The 18,480-nt window shown below is 47.3% G+C and overlaps 1 protein-coding gene across 3 annotated transcripts in view; it reads right to left on the bottom strand.

Annotated features, from left to right (window-relative positions):
- Positions 1 to 6,183: 6,183 nt before the first annotated feature.
- FRMD1 (FERM domain containing 1) overlaps positions 6,184 to 18,480 on the bottom strand; it is a 43,597-nt gene continuing 31,300 nt past the window's right edge. The window contains exons 7-14 of one of the 3 annotated variants that reach the window (XM_074896681.1): positions 17,788 to 17,943; positions 15,380 to 15,445; positions 15,101 to 15,169; positions 14,743 to 14,917; positions 12,667 to 13,002; positions 12,398 to 12,526; positions 11,612 to 11,691; positions 6,184 to 9,528 (exon numbers count right to left, since the gene is read on the bottom strand). In XM_074896681.1, the coding sequence (XP_074752782.1) occupies positions 9,241 to 9,528; positions 11,612 to 11,691; positions 12,398 to 12,526; positions 12,667 to 13,002; positions 14,743 to 14,917; positions 15,101 to 15,169; positions 15,380 to 15,445; positions 17,788 to 17,943 (1,299 nt within the window). In that variant the 3' untranslated portion in view covers positions 6,184 to 9,240. The remainder of the gene's footprint in view (positions 9,529 to 11,611; positions 11,692 to 12,397; positions 12,527 to 12,666; positions 13,003 to 14,742; positions 14,918 to 15,100; positions 15,170 to 15,379; positions 15,446 to 17,787; positions 17,944 to 18,480) is intronic. The other 2 variants (XM_074896683.1, XM_074896684.1) reach the window with 2 other exon arrangements.

Raw genomic sequence — 18,480 nt, forward strand, 5'->3', positions numbered from 1 at the left:
CCATGTCCCAAGCTGCTGTCTTCAGAGGGCTGCTCATGCTGCCAGACATCGATGCAGAGCCAGGCAGGGCTGCTCCCGGGTGGTCAGACTCAGCAGCCACAGCACATGTGCCCTGGGAGAGGACACTTATCAAGGTCCTGACAGGTTGCTGCTGCCCTTGCCATTGCGGCCTGCAGTCCTTGCAAGTTATTCCTTACACCAGCACATCCCAGGAAAGCCAGCAGCTTCACCACTAGGATGGGCCAGACAGGGGGAAGGAAGAAACGGTTTCCAGGCCATATCCCAGCAACTGCTTCAGACATCCACAGCAAACAATATTTGAGCAAGACTGAGAAGCAAGCCAGCCCAGCCCACCCCACCAGGGCTCTCCTTACTTCTCTCCTAGGCAGCTTATCCACAGGACTACAGCACTGGAACATGTTGGTAACTTCTCCCTGAGGGCCTGCAGAGACTTCTTCCTTTCTCTGGCTTTTCTCCTCAGAAGAGGGCTGATTTCCTGTGCCTTGATTGCCCTCATCTGTACCACCCTCCACCTGGACCTGCTACCAGCTGCAGCAAGGTAAACACCTGAGCCACCAGGAACCCTTTCTGGCCCCTGCCCTTGGGCAGAGGAGAGCAGCTTAGGGACACCAGAAACCACCTCATGCTCCTCCACGCCTTAAATGTCATCACTGAAACAGCTGTCCCTGCTGTCACCGTGTTTTATCCATCCACTTTCTACACAGGGAGAATTTGTACTTGAAGCTTTGTGGACACCTGCCTGGAGTCTGAGGCAGCTCTGAGTCTGCAGGACAACATCAACGCAGCAGGACCAGAGTGGTATTAGCAGTGGTGTGGGGCAGCAGCTTTGGGAAGTGTTTAAAGCTCATTAACCAGAAAGGTGCTGGGTTGTCTGAAAGCTCAGCTGATGCTCTGGCAATGTCCTTGAGAAAGGCAGCCTTCAAGAGCTCCTACCCTGCTCTCCTTATTCTGAAACCAGGATAAAATCAGCATCATGGCTGTAGAGCTCTCCCTTAGCATACTAGCCCTATATTTTTCAGCAGTAATTCTGCTTTGGATCTCAAAGTGGTTTGTGTTGAAGCAGATTGGAAAGCAATGGTTTCCACCCTCTCTATTATTTTCAGTGCAAACGTTAAGCAAAATTGTACCCAGCTGCTCCCACAGCAAGCCCTGCTGCAGGACATGGCTAGCTGAGTGCCAGCCCTGGCAGCAGGGCTGAGCTGGGACTAGTTGAGCACGCCCACTCCAGAGGAAGGCCCCGCATCTGCATCCCCGGCCAGGCATTTCCTAAGCTTGAGTTTGAATCTAAATGTTAAAAACCACACCTGTACTTGGGTCTCTCTTTATTGGTCTTCTGGCACAGGCCCTTTAAGCAGACCTATTGCCAAATTTTCCCTTCAGCCAGGTAGGCTGGGAAGAGTTCCTCGTTATTACAAGCTGTGAGCCTTATGCAAACGTGCGACTCAGGGAGCTGGGGCTTTAAAAAGAAAACTAGCATACTGCAACACCTGCAAGAAACGTGATCAAAGCTGACAATACTCATCCACCTAGCCCCAGGTGTCTCACCTGCCTTAATGCACCCACTCCAGTGACTGGCACGTCCTTCTTGGCCATCCCAAGAAGGGAAGCTCCCCAAAACACATCCTGTTAGCACTTTAACAGAGGGATTATAGGAGCCCTCTGTTCATGTCTGACTAAAAAGACCATCAGCAGAAAGTCTGCATTAGCCACAGAAAGATCCCATGGGCAGAAAACCCTTGCTGACCCCAGCAGTAGCTACAAGTGCTAGAGGAGAGGACAGGAGCATTGCCACTGTTGCTGGTCCTGCAAATGCAGAGAGCTCAGGATCCACTTGAGCAGATGCTACAGCCAAAAGCCAGGCTGGCTTCCCAGGCTTCCTCCATACACAAAGTAAGCAATCTAACCCTAAATATAGGAGCAGCCCACAAGCCAGACAAGAAAGATTTCAATACCACCACCAGGAACGGCAACAAACTGCACCACAGACCTTATTTCCAGCAGTGGGTAAGGATGGATGCCTCAGAAGGGGGCAAAATGCACCTCCCTCTCATCCCCTGAAATTACGCATCAAGGAGAGAAAATTACCTGGCTTCCTACAGCACGTGTTTTTTTGCTCAGGGACCTCCATACTAACAGCCAGAGCTCTTTTGAATGCACTTGGGTCTGAGACAGTGTGGAGGGGGGGTAACCCCAAAGCCTGCACCCAGCAGAAGAGCAGGGAGGGGCTGCCTCAATGCAACCGTTCCAGTCTGAACTCTCTCGGTTACAGAGCAAGCTCCATTCAAAGCCTCATTTTCTAAAAGGGTTGGGAACATGGCTGTGGGAATCGATCACTGTTGCCACAAACATCAAACAGCTCAGGCTATTTGTCAGCTGGTCATAACAAAAAGGCTGAGTACTTTCTGTGGCTAATGCAAACTGATTTTTCTTACACCAAATGCTCTGCTGTCACTAAAGTATTCAAAGGTATTTTCCACATGATGGCTTGAGACTTAAGCCTTCTAGCACATGCCATATCCAATTATCTCATTGCACATTGAGAAGAGCAGTGATTAGAGAAAGAAAAATAAAGATTGGTATAAATGTATTTATGAGATTTAAAATAAAAATGTGAGGCTGGTATTTCCAGGAAGAAAAATAAAGCAGAATTTTAAAATACCACAGCTATGTTCTTCAATAGTCCATATTCAGCTGTCCCTGCAGTCTACCAGAAAGGATAAATACGATTTTTGCTCATTACATCTCTGCGGTAGAACAACAGACTTCCAAATATGAGGGTTGCTATCCAGAGCTTACTCTAACAACCTCACCCTTGCAGAGCCAAATTCAGAGTTCAGAAGGACAGAGGCAGCCACTACCTGGCTGACTGGCAGTGTGAAAATGAAACACAGCCATGGGCTGGAGTGTGCCCCCAAAAAACAAGCTGCAGGGACACAATATGTGCCAGCAAAGAAGGGGTGGGAACTACTTTGAGGTGTGTTTACTTTATAAAATGTTGTTCGGATGTGAGAAGTGAAATAACCCATGGGGAAACAAAGTCCTTCCCTTTCATTTCTCCACCATCCCTTTGCCTTCTCCAGCCTGTCCCTGCTGACCTACAGCCCCTTGCCGGTACCAGATTCACCCTTTCCTCTGCTCCCCTCCACGACGTGGCCCAGCGCCAGTGCGGTGGTCGGGGCTGTCGCAGAGCGTGCGGTGCCGGGAAGGCGCTGCGCAAGAGGCACCCCGTGCACCAGCGCTGTCTCGCCAAGCTGGGGCCCTGCCGCTGTGCCTGCTGCCCCAGCTGCAGCTGGGCTGAAGGGCCACGGGCAAGGGCAAAAGGGCCCAATCGTGAACAGGCAGCAGCCCACCTCTAACAGGCAGCTACCCGAGGGGGTCATGGAGCTGGAGCTGGGCAGTGGGCAAGTCATTGCAACAGCGTGAAGATGTCGTTAAAAATTCAGTATGAAATTAAAAATTCAGTACGTTCGATCTCCTGTGTTCAGTTAGGGGAAATACTCAGTGATGCTGCTCTGATGCCTGCAGAGGTTCTGCAGAAAGGATGCTCACTGTGAGAGGAGGCAGCTCGATGATGAAAGAACTTCACTGAGTGGTACCAAAGCTTGTCTGCTCCCGTCCTGTCTCCAGCGATGCCTCATGCACAACACTGAAGGAAACTACAGGCACAGAGCCGGCACATCAGACACGCAGCTGTGCTGCCTTAACTACAGCCTCTCAGATGACAACTGTCCGTGCCTCCAGGACTTGCCATCCCAGCGGTATATTGCATGGGATAGGCTTGTCTTCCATAAACCGACTCGGTGGAGGGTTTTTTTGAACTACTGTCAACATTTCACACCTAGAAAGATCCCAGATGCCGAGGATTCCCAGAGGCGAAGAAGCAGCAGCTTTGTCCCGGTGCCACTTGGATGTATGACCCTCTGGGAGCTTCTGTGCAGGAACCGGACCTGCTGCCCTCAGGCCTGAGAGATGCTGCCCCGTGACCTGGGACCACTTCACACATTTCTTGTGCGGGATTCATCGAGCGGCTGATGGCCACGGCCAGTCTTGGGGCCTGCTCGGTCAGCTGCCGGCTTCTCGCCTGTTCGGCCTGCGTGGGCCTGCCGGGCTCCTCCCGTTTGATGGCGGGCCGTGTGTCTGCGCCCCGGGGCAGCGGCCCGGCCCCCCTCCGGCAACACCTTGGCAGAAGCCGCTCAAGGTGCCTCCCCTGCCCCAGGGGAAGCGGCCCCGGCACCACCGGCCCCCGCCCGCCGCTCTGCGTGAGGCCGCTCAGGCGGCGGGAGGGGGCAGCGAGGGGCGGCCGCCTGCCAGCACCCCCGCCCCGGGCCCGCCCGGAGCCCCGCCGGGATGTCTCGGCCGTGGGGCAGCGGCCGCCGCGCTCCTCGGGCGCCGCCCCGCGGCCCTGCCCGGCACTGCGGCCCCACCGCCCTGCCGGGCGTCTCCCTCCGGCTCCCGCCTCCCTCACGGGGCCCCTCAGGCTGCCGGCTGGCGGCCCCGTCCTTACTACGGGGCGAGAAACGGCGCCCGCGGGCGGGCGGGCGGGAGCGCGGGGTCGCCCCCCGGCCGCTCTGGGCGCTCCAGCGCGGCGGGGTGTCCGTGCCTCCGTGCCTCGGCTCGCCCCAGGGCCGCCGAGGGCCAGGGAGCGGCCTCCGGGGGACACGTTTGCTCCTTCCTCCTCCTCCTCCCCGCGCAGCTGGCGGGGCTCCAGGAGCGGCAGGAAGGCGGGGGCCTGTCCTCGGGCACACCCAGGGAAGGGGCAGGCCGCGGTGGAGGGCTCCGAGGTACGGGAGCCCGGGCTAGGGAGGAGGAGGCAGAGCTGCCAGGAGAAGCCTGGGCCGAGTGGCCGGGAGCCACCATCCCCAGAGAGAAGCGCCACTGCTGGTGGGCAAGGAGCTACAGGAGGGAGCTTGCCCAGCGCTGAGAGGCTTCATGACCAGTTCTTGCTCAAAAGCCTTCAGGCTCGTACAACACCATGTCAGCCTTCAGCACCTCAGGTCCTGTCACCAAGAACTCCCCTGAGGAACTGCTCTCACTTCACCCAAAATACGTGGGGTGTTCTACCCATCAGCTTTAGCACACACCTTCAGACCGTAGCTCCATGCAGCTCCCACACTTGGCACCTGGTACAGTAACATTTCCCCCATCCCATGCCACATCACGTTACTGAACCCACACAGGATTCGCTGGTACCGTGAGAAGCCCCATTATCAGAGACAGACTTAACCTGTATATTCTGGTCAGCAGCAGTCCACCCTGGCAGGCAAGAAGGTGCTATTACTTGCCAAGCAAAGAAACAAAGAAAAGTGGCTTCATACCTGCCTATTATTATTTCCACAGAAAGCTCCATGTATAACTAAACCACTTCCTTCTAGCACCCCCAAAATCAATGAATCTCTAACGTCCCTTAAAATTTGTGTGCTGGAAATAGCAGGTACTGGACAGAAATAAGTACAAAAGCAGAAGTCATAAGAATAGGGGCAACTCTGTAATAATACTTTTTTTTTTTTTTTTTTTTAACACTAGCTTTAGTGGTCCATAACATATCAAGAGAAGAGGAAAAAGCACATTTACAAAGGAGCCCCAGTCAGCAAGCTTTGAGAAGAGAGGTGAATAGTTAATAGTATGGCACACTGATAGATTTATGTCACAAGAAAAGCAGAACTTCCCTTTATCCACACCAGACTCCAGGCCAGCAGGTTAGGTGACTCAGGGCAGAGCACTCTTCAGCAGCACTTCGCATCACATGGGCTGGTATACCCATCCTTATATGCAGCCCCCTGGGAGGATGCTGACAGGATATATCTACACTCTTAGGAATTTGTACTCGGTTTTCTTGACTAACCACCACAAGCAGCCTAACTTGTCTCTTCAGTTAGATTCAGCTCCCATGAGTGACTGTTCCTCTGACTCCAACCTGCTCAACTGGGTCCTCGATGCCTGACAGAGGCCCCTTTGGTATTGTGCTACTGAGAGTGGCAGGGAGGAAAAGGAGTTGTTCCAGTGACTATAGTGCCTCTGGGTTTGCCATCACAAGCCAAGCTCTTATGGATTAGAATCTGGCAGCAAATTCTTTTCTACAACCTACTTATCTCAAATGCAAGATGTCACTGTGGGAAGATGTACCTCTTGGAGGTAAAAAAAAAATATACACGATTACCTTTTTCTATCCATACTTTATTGCAAGTGTACATATAATTATTTATATTTTTTAAACAAGAAATTCCTTTCATGGAAAGGAGAAACTTTTACCATTAAAATAGAGTGATTATACCATGAGTATTTTACAAGTATGTACAAATATTGGCAGTTACTTTCTAACATCAGCTGATAAATGCCTACACATTTCCCTCTACCAAACTAATCAAAACCAAAAATAGTAAGATACCTTCTAAATCTGAAGACAAAAAATAAATCTATTACTACCAGGAACAGTTTTTTTCATATGAATACAAAAACTTGCATAATAGATATTCACAGTGCTTATAAGATATTAATTCATTCTCAGTCTATATACAGAAGTGTCCAGTCTCCCCTTCATATGCATATGCAACTTATACTACTGGAGGGAGCTGCATAGACCACTGAGAGAAGAAAGTCAGACTTGGAGAGTTTGCCTTCCCCACCAGCCATGAATAAATACAAGAAGCCCCCATGTACATACACAAGGCAGTGGATGCTCATGCAAGAGCCAATGACACTGTTTTCAAGCATTGGTGTATTTTATAACCAGCAACAGCAGGATTACAGCATTTCATAAAATCGATTGAAAGCTTGGTAACTGCAAAAAGAAAATACCAAGCTGCTTGGTGGCAAGAAACACTTCAGCAAGGTGATCAGGCTGAAGCAGGTATGAATAGGATTGTCTGAGACAAGTGTGCATGAATGCGAGTGTGTGGTGCACACGTGTTATGACACTTTTCCAAACAACTATACCCACTGAATTTTGAGGGTTTTTTCCTGTTAACAACCACTGCCAGAGCCATGAGTAACTATACATCTGCACAGGTGGGAGAGCAACAGTTTAGCAGGGCTGTTGCTCCAGAGCCCTCCAACCTTTTCCATGGACAGATGGACATTGCTGCAGTAAGAGCAACCCCTCCAGCTTCATGGTGGATGCAAGAACAAGGCTGCTCCCTGCAGCCCGGCCACTGGCCTTCTGGCCATGTCCGTCTCCCACAGCTTATGGCCAAACAGAGCCCAGGCAACAGGGAAAGACCAACAGCAGGAGGCTTGACTGGACTGTTCACGAACAGCCAATGTTGTTTACCCATTTAGATCCATTCAGGAGCGTTTATTTTGGATGCAGTGACCGTGCCTCAAGTACTCCGCAAAGGCATTTTGGCTTTGCTTAGAAGAAAAGGAAGAGAGGCTATGGCAAACACACAGCTCCTAACTGTTCATTATAAAAAGAAAGTACAGTGTGATCAAAGAGGGCACAGTCAATTAAGTCATGGCTACAGTGGGCCTGTGCCCATCATTCATTCCTCAAACACACAGTGAGGGCTTGGTGTTGGATTCATCTCAGAGGACGTACAGCCACTGACGCCACTTCAGTAAATGCAGAGACACAGCATGCAGGTGCATCAACAGCACGCTCACCTGCATAGAAATAATGAGATGAGACACTTCACAGATTTGCTATTTTAACAGTTTATGGGAATGCCGTTTACCAGACAACTACAAAGCCTGCAAGCCCACCGTCAAAGCAGCAGCTCAAACCCTCCTCATGGTCTGGCTTCTTTCCTTTCCTGAATTTGGCTATCTTAAGCTTTTGAGTGATCAACACTGCACAACACACACTTCCTCAACCAGCAGAACAGCGTCAGTCTGCTTCCACCGTTCGTCAAAAAATTAGTAGCTTCCACCTGCAAGGCTGTCAAAAGCTGGGCACATGGCACAGGCTACACATGCCTGTTAGTACAAGCTTCCCAAACGCTGGGAATTGATGAGGGGAGGAGGTACTGGGGAAAGACAGGGAAGGAAATCAAACGCACATTTATTTAGATGTAACAAGGTAGCAGGATGTTTTCCACACCAAATGCTTGAATCAAACAGCATAATTATCATTAGTTTCCTAGCAAGAGCCAGCACAGCTCCACCTCTCAAATTCACAAAACAAGTACCCTTGGTTTGGCACACAGAATACCCTACACTTCCACCATCACCAGCCCTGCAGCACCACACACTCACATTTGCATGACCCGTCCATGACTAAGTTGGACAGTCACTCTGTCTGTCCTTCCAAAGCGACTTTGTCCAGTCCATACTTGCCTCCTAAGCAGAGGAAAAATTTCTAAGGAACAGATTTATTAAAACCAAAGAAGAACAACATAAAAGTATGATTCAAAAGGGGTGATCATGCCTGGACACATTCTCCAGTCACACTCCTGTCTTCAAGAGCCAGTCAATTAACACTCTTGTCTTCTGTACTCTCAGCAGCAGACAAGTCATTAGTTTTATCCCCTCTCCCATCTCCCCAAGGATATAAGCATTTATTTACCAATCTGCATCATGGCAGTAGTAGACAGCTGAGAGAAAGTTCTGTTTGTTGCATTAAATAAAAAAAGAACGCACATTCTATTTGGCTGGATGCTTACAAAAAATAACACACCAAAAAAAAAAAAAAAGATAAAAACTCCTGGGAGAGCAGGTCTTGCTCCCAGTAAAGGAAACAGGCAACTTGTGTTCATTACAACAGGAACAGACTAGACATTTCCACACACAGCCCTCTAAATGTGCTTAGAGTACATCCTGGCCTGACAGCTGTTGGCAGTGTTGCAGCAGCACAAACTCAAGACAAGCAAACTATCTATACACTAGCATTAACATAAATGGACCACAAGAGAAAGGCAGGAAGATAAACTGACACAGACTTCAAATTTGTTTCTGATAAATCTATTTAGTCACAGTGTTTGCTTTACTAGCTCAGCATCAATTTTGGTCCACTGCTTTTGGTTTTTACGTTGGTTGTGTCACTGCTAATGGTGCAGGCCACTTTCATTTTCTGCTCAGACACTTCAAATGCCAACTTTAAGTGCTACACTCCAGTTGATTTGCCCTGTAGTCTGGTCTGCAGAAGTGATGCCACTTACTTATTATGGAGCTGAATAACAAACCTGCTCATAATCTCCTGCAAGAACCAGAGTGACATCACATGTGTTAATGAGGTATATATTTCCATGATGAGCTGTTTCCTGGTATGGAAGAGCTCCAATCTCATTACACCACAAACTCCTCTGGGAGCTGGTCCTCTCCCAGAAGATCCAAGGAGAGGCAGTTCATGGATCGCTTCCCATAAAGGGCAGACTTGGTTTTGCAGTCCGCTGTGGAATAAATGCAGCCATAGACAGACAGCTTATCCTCCAGGCTGCACCCAAATGTGTAGCTGTGGGACGTGTCTGAAGAGAGCGTCGCACTTAGTGGTGGGTGCCGGTGCTTGTAAAGGCGGATGTCATCCAAACTCTGGCTGTGCTTCTCTGTGCAGCTCCTGCTTTTGGGCGATCTGACCTGCCAGTTCAGGAAGACAAACACGAATAAAAACAATGAGCTCAGACACAGCCTAAGGACGCTAGCTATGCTTGCTACAAGTTTTCCAAAACTGTTCTTCACTCCTTCAAAACAACCCTACCAGCCTTCTGAAGGATGCTGGCTTAATGAAGAAGCTGTGAACCATTAAGAAATCAGAAGTGCATTAAGCTGCCCTGCCATACTGAGCCAGATCCTGATCTGTCTGCATTGTGTCCTCAGTGTCCAGTACAATGGATGAAAAACTTGACAGGTATTGACACCTGAATGACCTGACACTTCTTGGCAGATCTGTGCAGTCATCCTCAAATAGGCAAAGTGCACGTAACAAAAAATTACCCAACTGCTGGAACACACTGAGTTAGTGAAAGTCTAATGAGCTGAAAGGAAGGTTCAGAAGGCAACCATGCAAACTAATGGGTTACGGTGTCCAAAATTCACTAAGGGCAGCATACAGTTTTATCTGCATAACATTGTTCAGCAATGAAAAAACCAGGAGCGACAAACCAGCAGTAATTCCCAGAGGCAGCATCTTGCTACACAAGTGACTTGCTACACAAGCTGTAGTGACTCGGCCTCTGTGGAGGAATTACTGACCATTCAAGAAATTTCCAACTTTCTCACCTGTTCTTTCTCGCTCTGTCTCTTCATAATCAGCTTTTAAATGGTAACATGAAGGCTGATTTCCAGAATATCACTTTTAAACCAAGATATTTCTGTTGGCAACACAAAAAACTTCCTCCCAGTATCACTTTCCCACTTCCCCCTGTGCTGGTTCAGCTGCACTCCCAGAGACAGGCACACACTGTATGGTACGGTCAATGCTAAAGAAACTCAGACCTGCAGTGTTTCATTACACGGCCTTGTAAAGGAAGGTTTGGTGGTTGGTTTTTTTAAAAGATGCCCCAAATATTTGATGCATAGAAGTGGCAGCCAGGTCTTTGAAACTGCTTAAACAGTCCTGTGTTGATCAGAAGCATTCTTATAAAACAGATGCCTCTTGATCAATTAATAGCATAAACAAGTGTTGGTAAAAGCATTAACATTAAAAACATTAAGCAAGATGCCCACTCCCTGCTTTGCATGCCCACCTAAGTCATTCCACCCAAATACAGGAATAAGTTCATTATGATCTGTACTGCATGATTTTCACCTTTGGAAAAAATAATGAAGATTTTATTCACATTTCCTATAGTACTTTATTGACTATTTTGCTTATAAGTGAAGATTTCTTAGCACTTTTGACTGGGTCCAGGAAGAAGCATGAAAAGACAAAAAAAGTCCTTGTTCAGAAGTCCTTGTTCAGAAAAGTTCAGCATGTAAAGGGGAAAATGATGAACAGATTTTAAAAATTCTTTTAGCAGATAAGGCTAATTTGGATTCAGAGAGGGAAGGAATGGTGGAGGCTTGTGTGTTCGGGGTTTTTTTTAAATACACAACGTTGCTACCCCAGTGGGTACAGCTATACTTTAAAAAGAAATAGTTTGGCCTTAAAAAGACATTTTAATAAGTTTCTTCCAAGCACAACTTATGATACGACATATTTTACCATATATAGTTGTCTTTTCTCAAGGGTTTGATGAAAAGAAAATCTTGACAACAAAGACTTCAGCACACACATAGTATAATCACACAAATGATAGTAATTAGAGCTTGAGCATCTGGTTTTGCTCTGATGTGAACTCCTTCTGGCTTCAGCAGCAGGAAGATGATCAAGTTTGCAACCCACATTCAGACTGCATGGATGGTCTTAGCTTTACATTGCACTGAAAATTTGGAAGTGGTTTATTTTCCATTTCCTGTCTGGAAGCCTAAGGCAGATGATAGCTGGCTTGCAGGATTTCTCCGCCGATCATTCCAAACCTCTCTATACTACTCTGGACCCAAACACTGCTCTCATCCTATTCCTGGTAGCAGTAGCTGGCCAACAGCTGGTTTTGGTTACACCATTTAAAATCGGTCTAATCCAGACCAATCAAGTTCACCTGATTTACAGCTGTCTCGTTACACTAGACCTTGGTTAAATGCCCACACACAGACCCTCCTGCTGAGCACCCCCCCTTACCTGGTGAAGGGATTCCACACTTTGGCCTCTCATTTTTATTAGCGTGACTTGCACCACAGACAGCGATTCCTGATTTATAGCTGCAAAGGAGAAGGAGGAAGTGAAAAGCATTGCAGGTTTGAGGTTTTGTGGGCTGCAGAAAAGGGAAGTTGTTCTCACAGGCCACATTCAAGCAGTGCTTTCCTATAAATATACATCAGTCAGCACCCTCAATGCTCTGGGTGTTTTGCTCACAAGTATTCCTTTTTATCCCTAAGGATCAATGTTTAAAAACTCTTAAGGAAACAGCTTCTCACCAACTTGTCCCATATTCACCCATCTTGCTTTGCTATAAAGGTTGTATGTCTTGAGGCCAGACAGCTCCTGCGTGACCCCATTGTTTAACACTCCCTGTATCACAAGCCACAAAACTACCTATTAATTCCTGCGATTAGCCCATTAATCTGTGGTTGAACCCCTTGGCTATTTTGTGGCATACAAGATTTTAAAGTAAATTCCTTCACTACAGAAGGCTTAGCTCAGTTATCTTTTTGTCACTAACCAAGTATAAACCTGGCAAATTCAGAGAAGGGAGACCTTGAGGAGCACAGAGGAGAGTAGCACTGTACAATATAGGGTGCTGGCCTTTAACCTCTAGGTGAGCTGACTTTAAATCCTGTTGCAGTAGGGCAGTAAGTAGCACTGGCTGTTGTTTGGAATAAGATACAGCTTTCTTAGACGCCTCAGATTATGCCTGTTACTAGAGCCTAAAGAAAAGCACTGAGCAGTAGCAGAAAGCCATCTCACCTTGGCAGCTAGCAGCATCTAGAGGAAGAGATTCAACAGGTTCTCCCACAGTGGCCTCCTCTAACTGGTCTCCAGCTAAAGGCTCATCTACAGGCACCTCCTCTGGCTCATCTACTGCCAGCTCAAGCTCTAGGAGGAAGAGAGCAGCAGGAGTAGGGTTAGCATTACACTTCTGCTCCAAGCTGCTTCACATTCTCTCACTCCCCCCATTCTCCTGCAGGAGAAGGCAAGAGGGCTTAGAAATTGCTCTGCGTCTCCAAATTCTTTACCATCATCCTGAGAGTCGTCTTCAGCCCGCTCTTTGCTGCCACTGTCAATGCCAGAGCTACCGTAGCTGATAGTCGAGCTGCAGGATTTCTCTTTCCTATGCACCCGGTCAATGCTGAAGGGCTCATCCACTGACATTTCCACCGACACCCGGTGCCTGGAGTCAGCCTCGATGCCTGATGTGTGAGAGCTGCCGTGACTCCCCGTGGACTGGCGCGAGAGACGGTTATCCCTCCGGCTGCCCCCGCTGCTCCCACTGCCCCGTGAGTTCTTATCGCACGGGTCCAGGTCCATGTCTAGTGTGTCACTGATATAGGACTCCCGGTACCGCTTCTTCTCTGAGGAGGAAAGATGAGAGAAACCAGAGGGAACTTTAAGCAAGACTGAAAGAATGACAGCAAAAATAACCAGTAAGTTCTGGGACTGGCACAACCCAACAGTTAAGAAACAACTGCTGCAGCTACTGAACAAATACAGGGACGGTTTTGTACTTTGCTCAACAGATAATGGGATGCCCAGCTGGTGGTAAAAGAATTAGTCAGTCATACTTGAAGTAAAATCCAGCATGTCTTGAATTAGAACAGGCAGGTAGAGGCAGTTATGATACAGAAAATAGTAGCTTCCAGAATGAAGGTGAAAAAACCCAAAGGTATTGCTTAGCTAACCCAAGTGCTTAGTCTTTAAAAACAGTGCACTGACTGTTTCTTGAAAGAACACATGTGTTCTTTCAACCAACATGTGGAGACAGCTAAGAACATGATCCCTATGACTGGCATTTATGGATGACTTATTAATTATTTCTCTCGCAGCTTGTATCTGTTATCTAAAGAGGGGTGTGCTGAGGGTGGTCAAGAAATCCACAAGACACTAGTAGACATAAAACAACAAAGGGCCTTTTGCCCACACGCACCTGATTAATGAGTCTTTCTACAGGTGACTGGCAGATGCCACTGGTTGCACCCACACTGCTCAAGGCCACTTCTATAACCCCACTCAAGGGAAAGACAGAAGTAACCAAGCTAGATGAGACCAAGGGCCGCCTTCCCCTGTAGACCGATTCCATGCAACCAGCGATGATCACTTCAGAGATGGATGTAAGCTCCCTAGAGTTAGTTGAGATGGGCAATAACCAGAAACAAGTTTCTTCCTGACTTCTCCCTGGAAGGAGTCAGCCTACATCCTCAGACAGGAGAACAATTACTGTTGGCTCACTTCTACTGACCTTGAAGGTAAGGACACAAGGCTTACAAACACCAGAGAAGACAAAGTGTGAATGGAGAATGAGGGGAATAGCAGTCAGGAAAGAAGTAGGGGAAAAAAAGAATTCAGGAGAAGGCTAGAGAGAAGGGGACACTCCTCTGAAAAGAAGACCTATGCAATGCATTAAAAACAGTCACCGGGGAGAGGTAGGCTGAGAAGTTGTAGGAGACACAGCTTGCAGAACTGGAAAAAAGGAAGGGGGTAAGCTGAGAGGTGACGGAATAACTGAAATTTGCCTGGAAGGATACCAGGGACTGTCAAGAGTTCAAACCACTGTTCCTATGAAGAGGGGACCCTATCAGAACAGACAAATTCTGGGAGTCCTGATCTGCTCTCAGGCAGTTTCTGGCAGCTTCAACTCCTAGCTCTTAACTCTCTAACACCAAAGACCAAATTGTGTGTAGTGTTTAGTAAAGGCCACTAAAAAAACACAGGATCACAACTTGTACTGCCACTTGAACATAAGAAGATCTTGTCCTAATGGAAAGCTTTTTATTCAAAATTACTTCCACTCAGAAGCATGTGTCATATGTGCACAAATTGAAAGCACAGAGAGCAAGGATCTTCTCTTAAAGGGAGGTATTCCCCCTCTACTGGTCTCACACACACCTTCTTGACCACAGTCTAGCAATGTGGGAGCCATAAGCACTTCTCTGTAATGAACTTGAAGCATATCTAACACCTCTTTCTCTCAGCGGCTTCCTGATAAAGCAGAAGCACCATTAATTAGATAAAAAGCAGCCACGGTGATGTAACAGCAGAACCTAACATGCTATATTCTTCCCCTTACCAAAGTCACCTGCTCTTCCATCACATACCTTCAGCCTCCTCCAGTTTTCGGATCTGCTTCAACACTGGCTGGATATTCAGAAAGAGCCGGTGACTGTTGCTGAGGAGCTGCAGCAAGTGCCGTGACCTGAAGGGGCAACCCGTGTAGTAAACCAGTTTCCGTGCGGAAGGCAAACCATCTGGCTGAATCTCAAATTTTTTCCCCTGCATAAAGAGGAGAGATGCCAGCAAAATTAGCAAGTTTTCGGCCACACAGCTACCAGAGATAGCTGCAGCCTGGGTGTATGAGTGACAGGACTTCTCATGGCAGTGCAGGCAGGCCAACACCTTTGCCAGGTCTCAGGCTGACAGCCTGTTGCCAGATGGCCTCTGTTCCGTCACACTCACCAGAAACGCCAGCTTCCCAATGTGCGACCAGGGAAAGTCGTAGAGGAGCTGGCGAACGTGATTCACCTCCTGCAACACATCAAACTCGGAGTGACACAGGGACTGGCAGGTACAGGGTGGAGTCAGTGATGTGCAAAGAATTTGCAAACAACCAAGAATTTGAGATATGTGGAACCTGGCGCTCGCAGGGGAGGCAGAGGAGCTGGTGGGGTGGGGGGAGGACAGGGGAGCTGGGCAGAGTTAATGCTACACCAGAAGGCTTTCACAGCAGTCTGTTACCTGATAGATGTGCATTCCTCTCAGGGTCAGGCCCAGGATAACTGTCGGGCGATCCTCCTTCTTATCCTAAAAGAACAGAAGAGCTTGGAGTCAAAGGTTAATCTACAAAGACCACACTCTTGTTCTGGCACCTACTGCAGGAGAGGTAGCAGGACTGCTCATCAGGCAGATGCCATCAGCTCATTTGGTTTTTACTGTGTTTGTAAAGTGCACCTTGCCTTGTTGACCCCTGAAATATCTACACCTAAAATCCCCTCATGCTACGCAACTCAAGCATTTCACCAGCAAATGCCCCAGCTGCCCTGGACAGGGAATCCTCTATCTTTAAGTGATTCGAGGGCATGGACAATTACTGCTCTCAGAGGTACCTCGTAACCTCTCATACTGCCACACAAAGTCTCTGCTGTCCCCATGAACTCTTGCTTTTGGTGACGGAAAGCCCGAAACAGAAAGGACAACCATCTCCTCCTCCTTGTCATGGCACTGCTGTTCCCATCCAGGAACCTGCTGGACCTTAGGTGTCTTTTGGCCAGGAGGAAGCTCATCAATGCCCAGAGTTACAGGGACTTTCCTTCTAACATTTTGATCTCAGTGTTGAGAGCAGGTGATTTTAAATGTTTGCAGCTTGGTTGGAATATTGCCTTGTTTTTCCTCATGCTGTATCTTGATATGACATACTTGGTCTCTAGTGACATTCCTTTGCTTGAAGACCAAAAAAAATATCATAAACTAGTTCTTTCAGTCTTTCCTCGCATGGCAGAGTTAGGGAAGAGAATACGTACTTTTCTCGCTGAGAGGAAGAAAATTTTGGGGTAAAAAAGTATGGGCTTACAGAGCTCACACTTTACATCAAAACTTTCTCCCTTCATCTGACTTGTCAAGATGCAAGCTTTATGCCATCACATTACTTCACCCTTTGCCCCTGGTACCATCCAGGTCTCCCATTCAAAGTCACTAAGAAATGCTTTCTGCCTCCTAGGGGCAAAGAGCTTCATAAATCAGTACTGGTTTGGAGGAGAGATATGGGGCTCAGTGTTGTGTTTTCTTTCAGAGTTCCCAACCTCAGTAGCAACCATGAGGAGGGTGTAGGACAAAAGTGACTGCTTTTCAAATCTCAGAGCAGCTAGCGCACAGACACTTTCACCAGGCACCTCTGTGCACTCAATTGTGAGCTTTGTGACCCAGGTGTCACCTAGAAGGAAGATCACGAGATAACTGTGTCACATGGCAGGAAGAAGAGTACATTGTGTATCAAACACCTATGGAGCAGTTAGTAATGCATAAAATTTAAGTTCAAGTCAGACAGGAATTTGGATATTAAGAGCAACCAATTTCACAGTCCTGGTGCTTTCAGATATAAATTGTATCATGTCCTGCCAGATGGATTTCTTACATACACATTCAAGTGTAACCAACTCCCTTATGACTGCATCATTAAAAACATTAGAATCAAAACAGAGAGGACAGAGGAGAGGTAGGGGGAGCATCTATGGTTTGCAAGGAACTGAAACTAAGCCTGGACCACAGATCAAACAGGAACTTATTTCCTCCAGAAAATGCATGTTTCTCCATCGTCAAAGGACAAAGATACCTCCCAGACATAATTCCTACTGAGCACAAACAACGAAGAAGTTTAATTATGAGTCTGACAAAGTGGAGTATCTCTGTTTGGAAAATGTCCTAGCCATTTCTAATTGCACAGACAGGTTTCACTCACCTAACTGAAACAGAAAGCTTCTCTTTAGTCCTATTTCTAGACCTGAACTACCTTAGCATGTGAAAATAAAGCATCTTCTATTTAAGAAGGCTTAGGTAAGGAGTCAGGGACAAGCAACAATCCAAGAATCCAAAAACTGACATACAGCTGAAAAAACGCCAACTGTTCTGACAGGGTTGGAGTGGGAGGGGAATAAGAAAGTCAGGATGACTCAGTGTCACCTTCAGTTATTACATGGCATTTGTGTGAAAGCTGGCTGACCTCATCACCATTTTAATGTGTAAGCCAGAATGTCTTGCTAACAATTTTTTTTTCTTTTGTCTTGCTAAATATTTTTTTTGCTGAGAATGAAGTAGGTCAATGTCAATGTAGCTTCTGGACTGCAACAAAAAAAAGGCTTCTCAGAGATTTCCCTGGTGTGAGTCTATTGACAGGCGGGGACACAAATTAAGTTTTGCCATGCCTGTGGCCAGCTTCTTGGCTGAGGAACAAAACTCGCTTCCACCTATACCTGTATATTGGCAACAGATTTGTTTGTGGGGACAGGCCTCATTGGATGAACATTTTAAACTTGCTTGGCCTATCTGAATCAGAGGCAATCATCCCTCAAATAAACAGAAAGTGAAAAAAGCAATGGAACACCCAATTAATGATTGGAGAGAAGTTCAAAATAAGCAGCTCTTAGTTTAACCTTCTGCAGCCTGTAGAAGTGGACGGGCACATCCTCCAGCAGGCAGGACTCCTTAATGAACTTCAGCACTGCTTCCTTAGCACTCAACCCTTGCTGTTCTTGGTGCATCTCTGGGGCATGTTTCAAGATGTAGTCGCTCCCCCTCTTTGCAATTATCTAAACCACAAGGAAAACAAACAGGTCAGCAACTCTTCAGCAATCCCCATGGGAGGTGGCTGCGATCAACAGCAAAGCAGAGACTGGAGGTGGAGGAGGTTCATATGGTCCCTCAAGATGTTAGTCCACATTCACCTCCACATCCCTCGAGGATTGGCATTTAAAGCAGCCCAGATGATACCGATGTCTCCAAACAGATCCCAGATGGCAAAATCATAACAGACCAAGACTAGAGAGGCTGTGTCAGCTCTTTTCATTTTTAAGTACTGGAATTAAGTTTTCCTAACTCTTGGCATCTATAAATGCTTATGGGCAGATAACAATTACTGCTCTGCATGCCAACACAATCAACAGCAACATCTCCAAACACTGCAGAAATGCTAGGTGGTCCTTTTAAGACCAGAAACTGCACATGAGGCTTATTTAGCATTTCCATCCTCAAAGGATAACACTATCTCAAAGGATAGCACTATCTCAAGGTATTTTTTTATCTGTCAGGAGTGGTTGACAGGCACGTGGCTTCGCTAAGCAGTAGAA

Source organism: Athene noctua, chromosome 1, assembly GCF_965140245.1.
Source record: "Athene noctua chromosome 1, bAthNoc1.hap1.1, whole genome shotgun sequence".
NCBI lineage: Eukaryota > Metazoa > Chordata > Aves > Strigiformes > Strigidae > Athene > Athene noctua.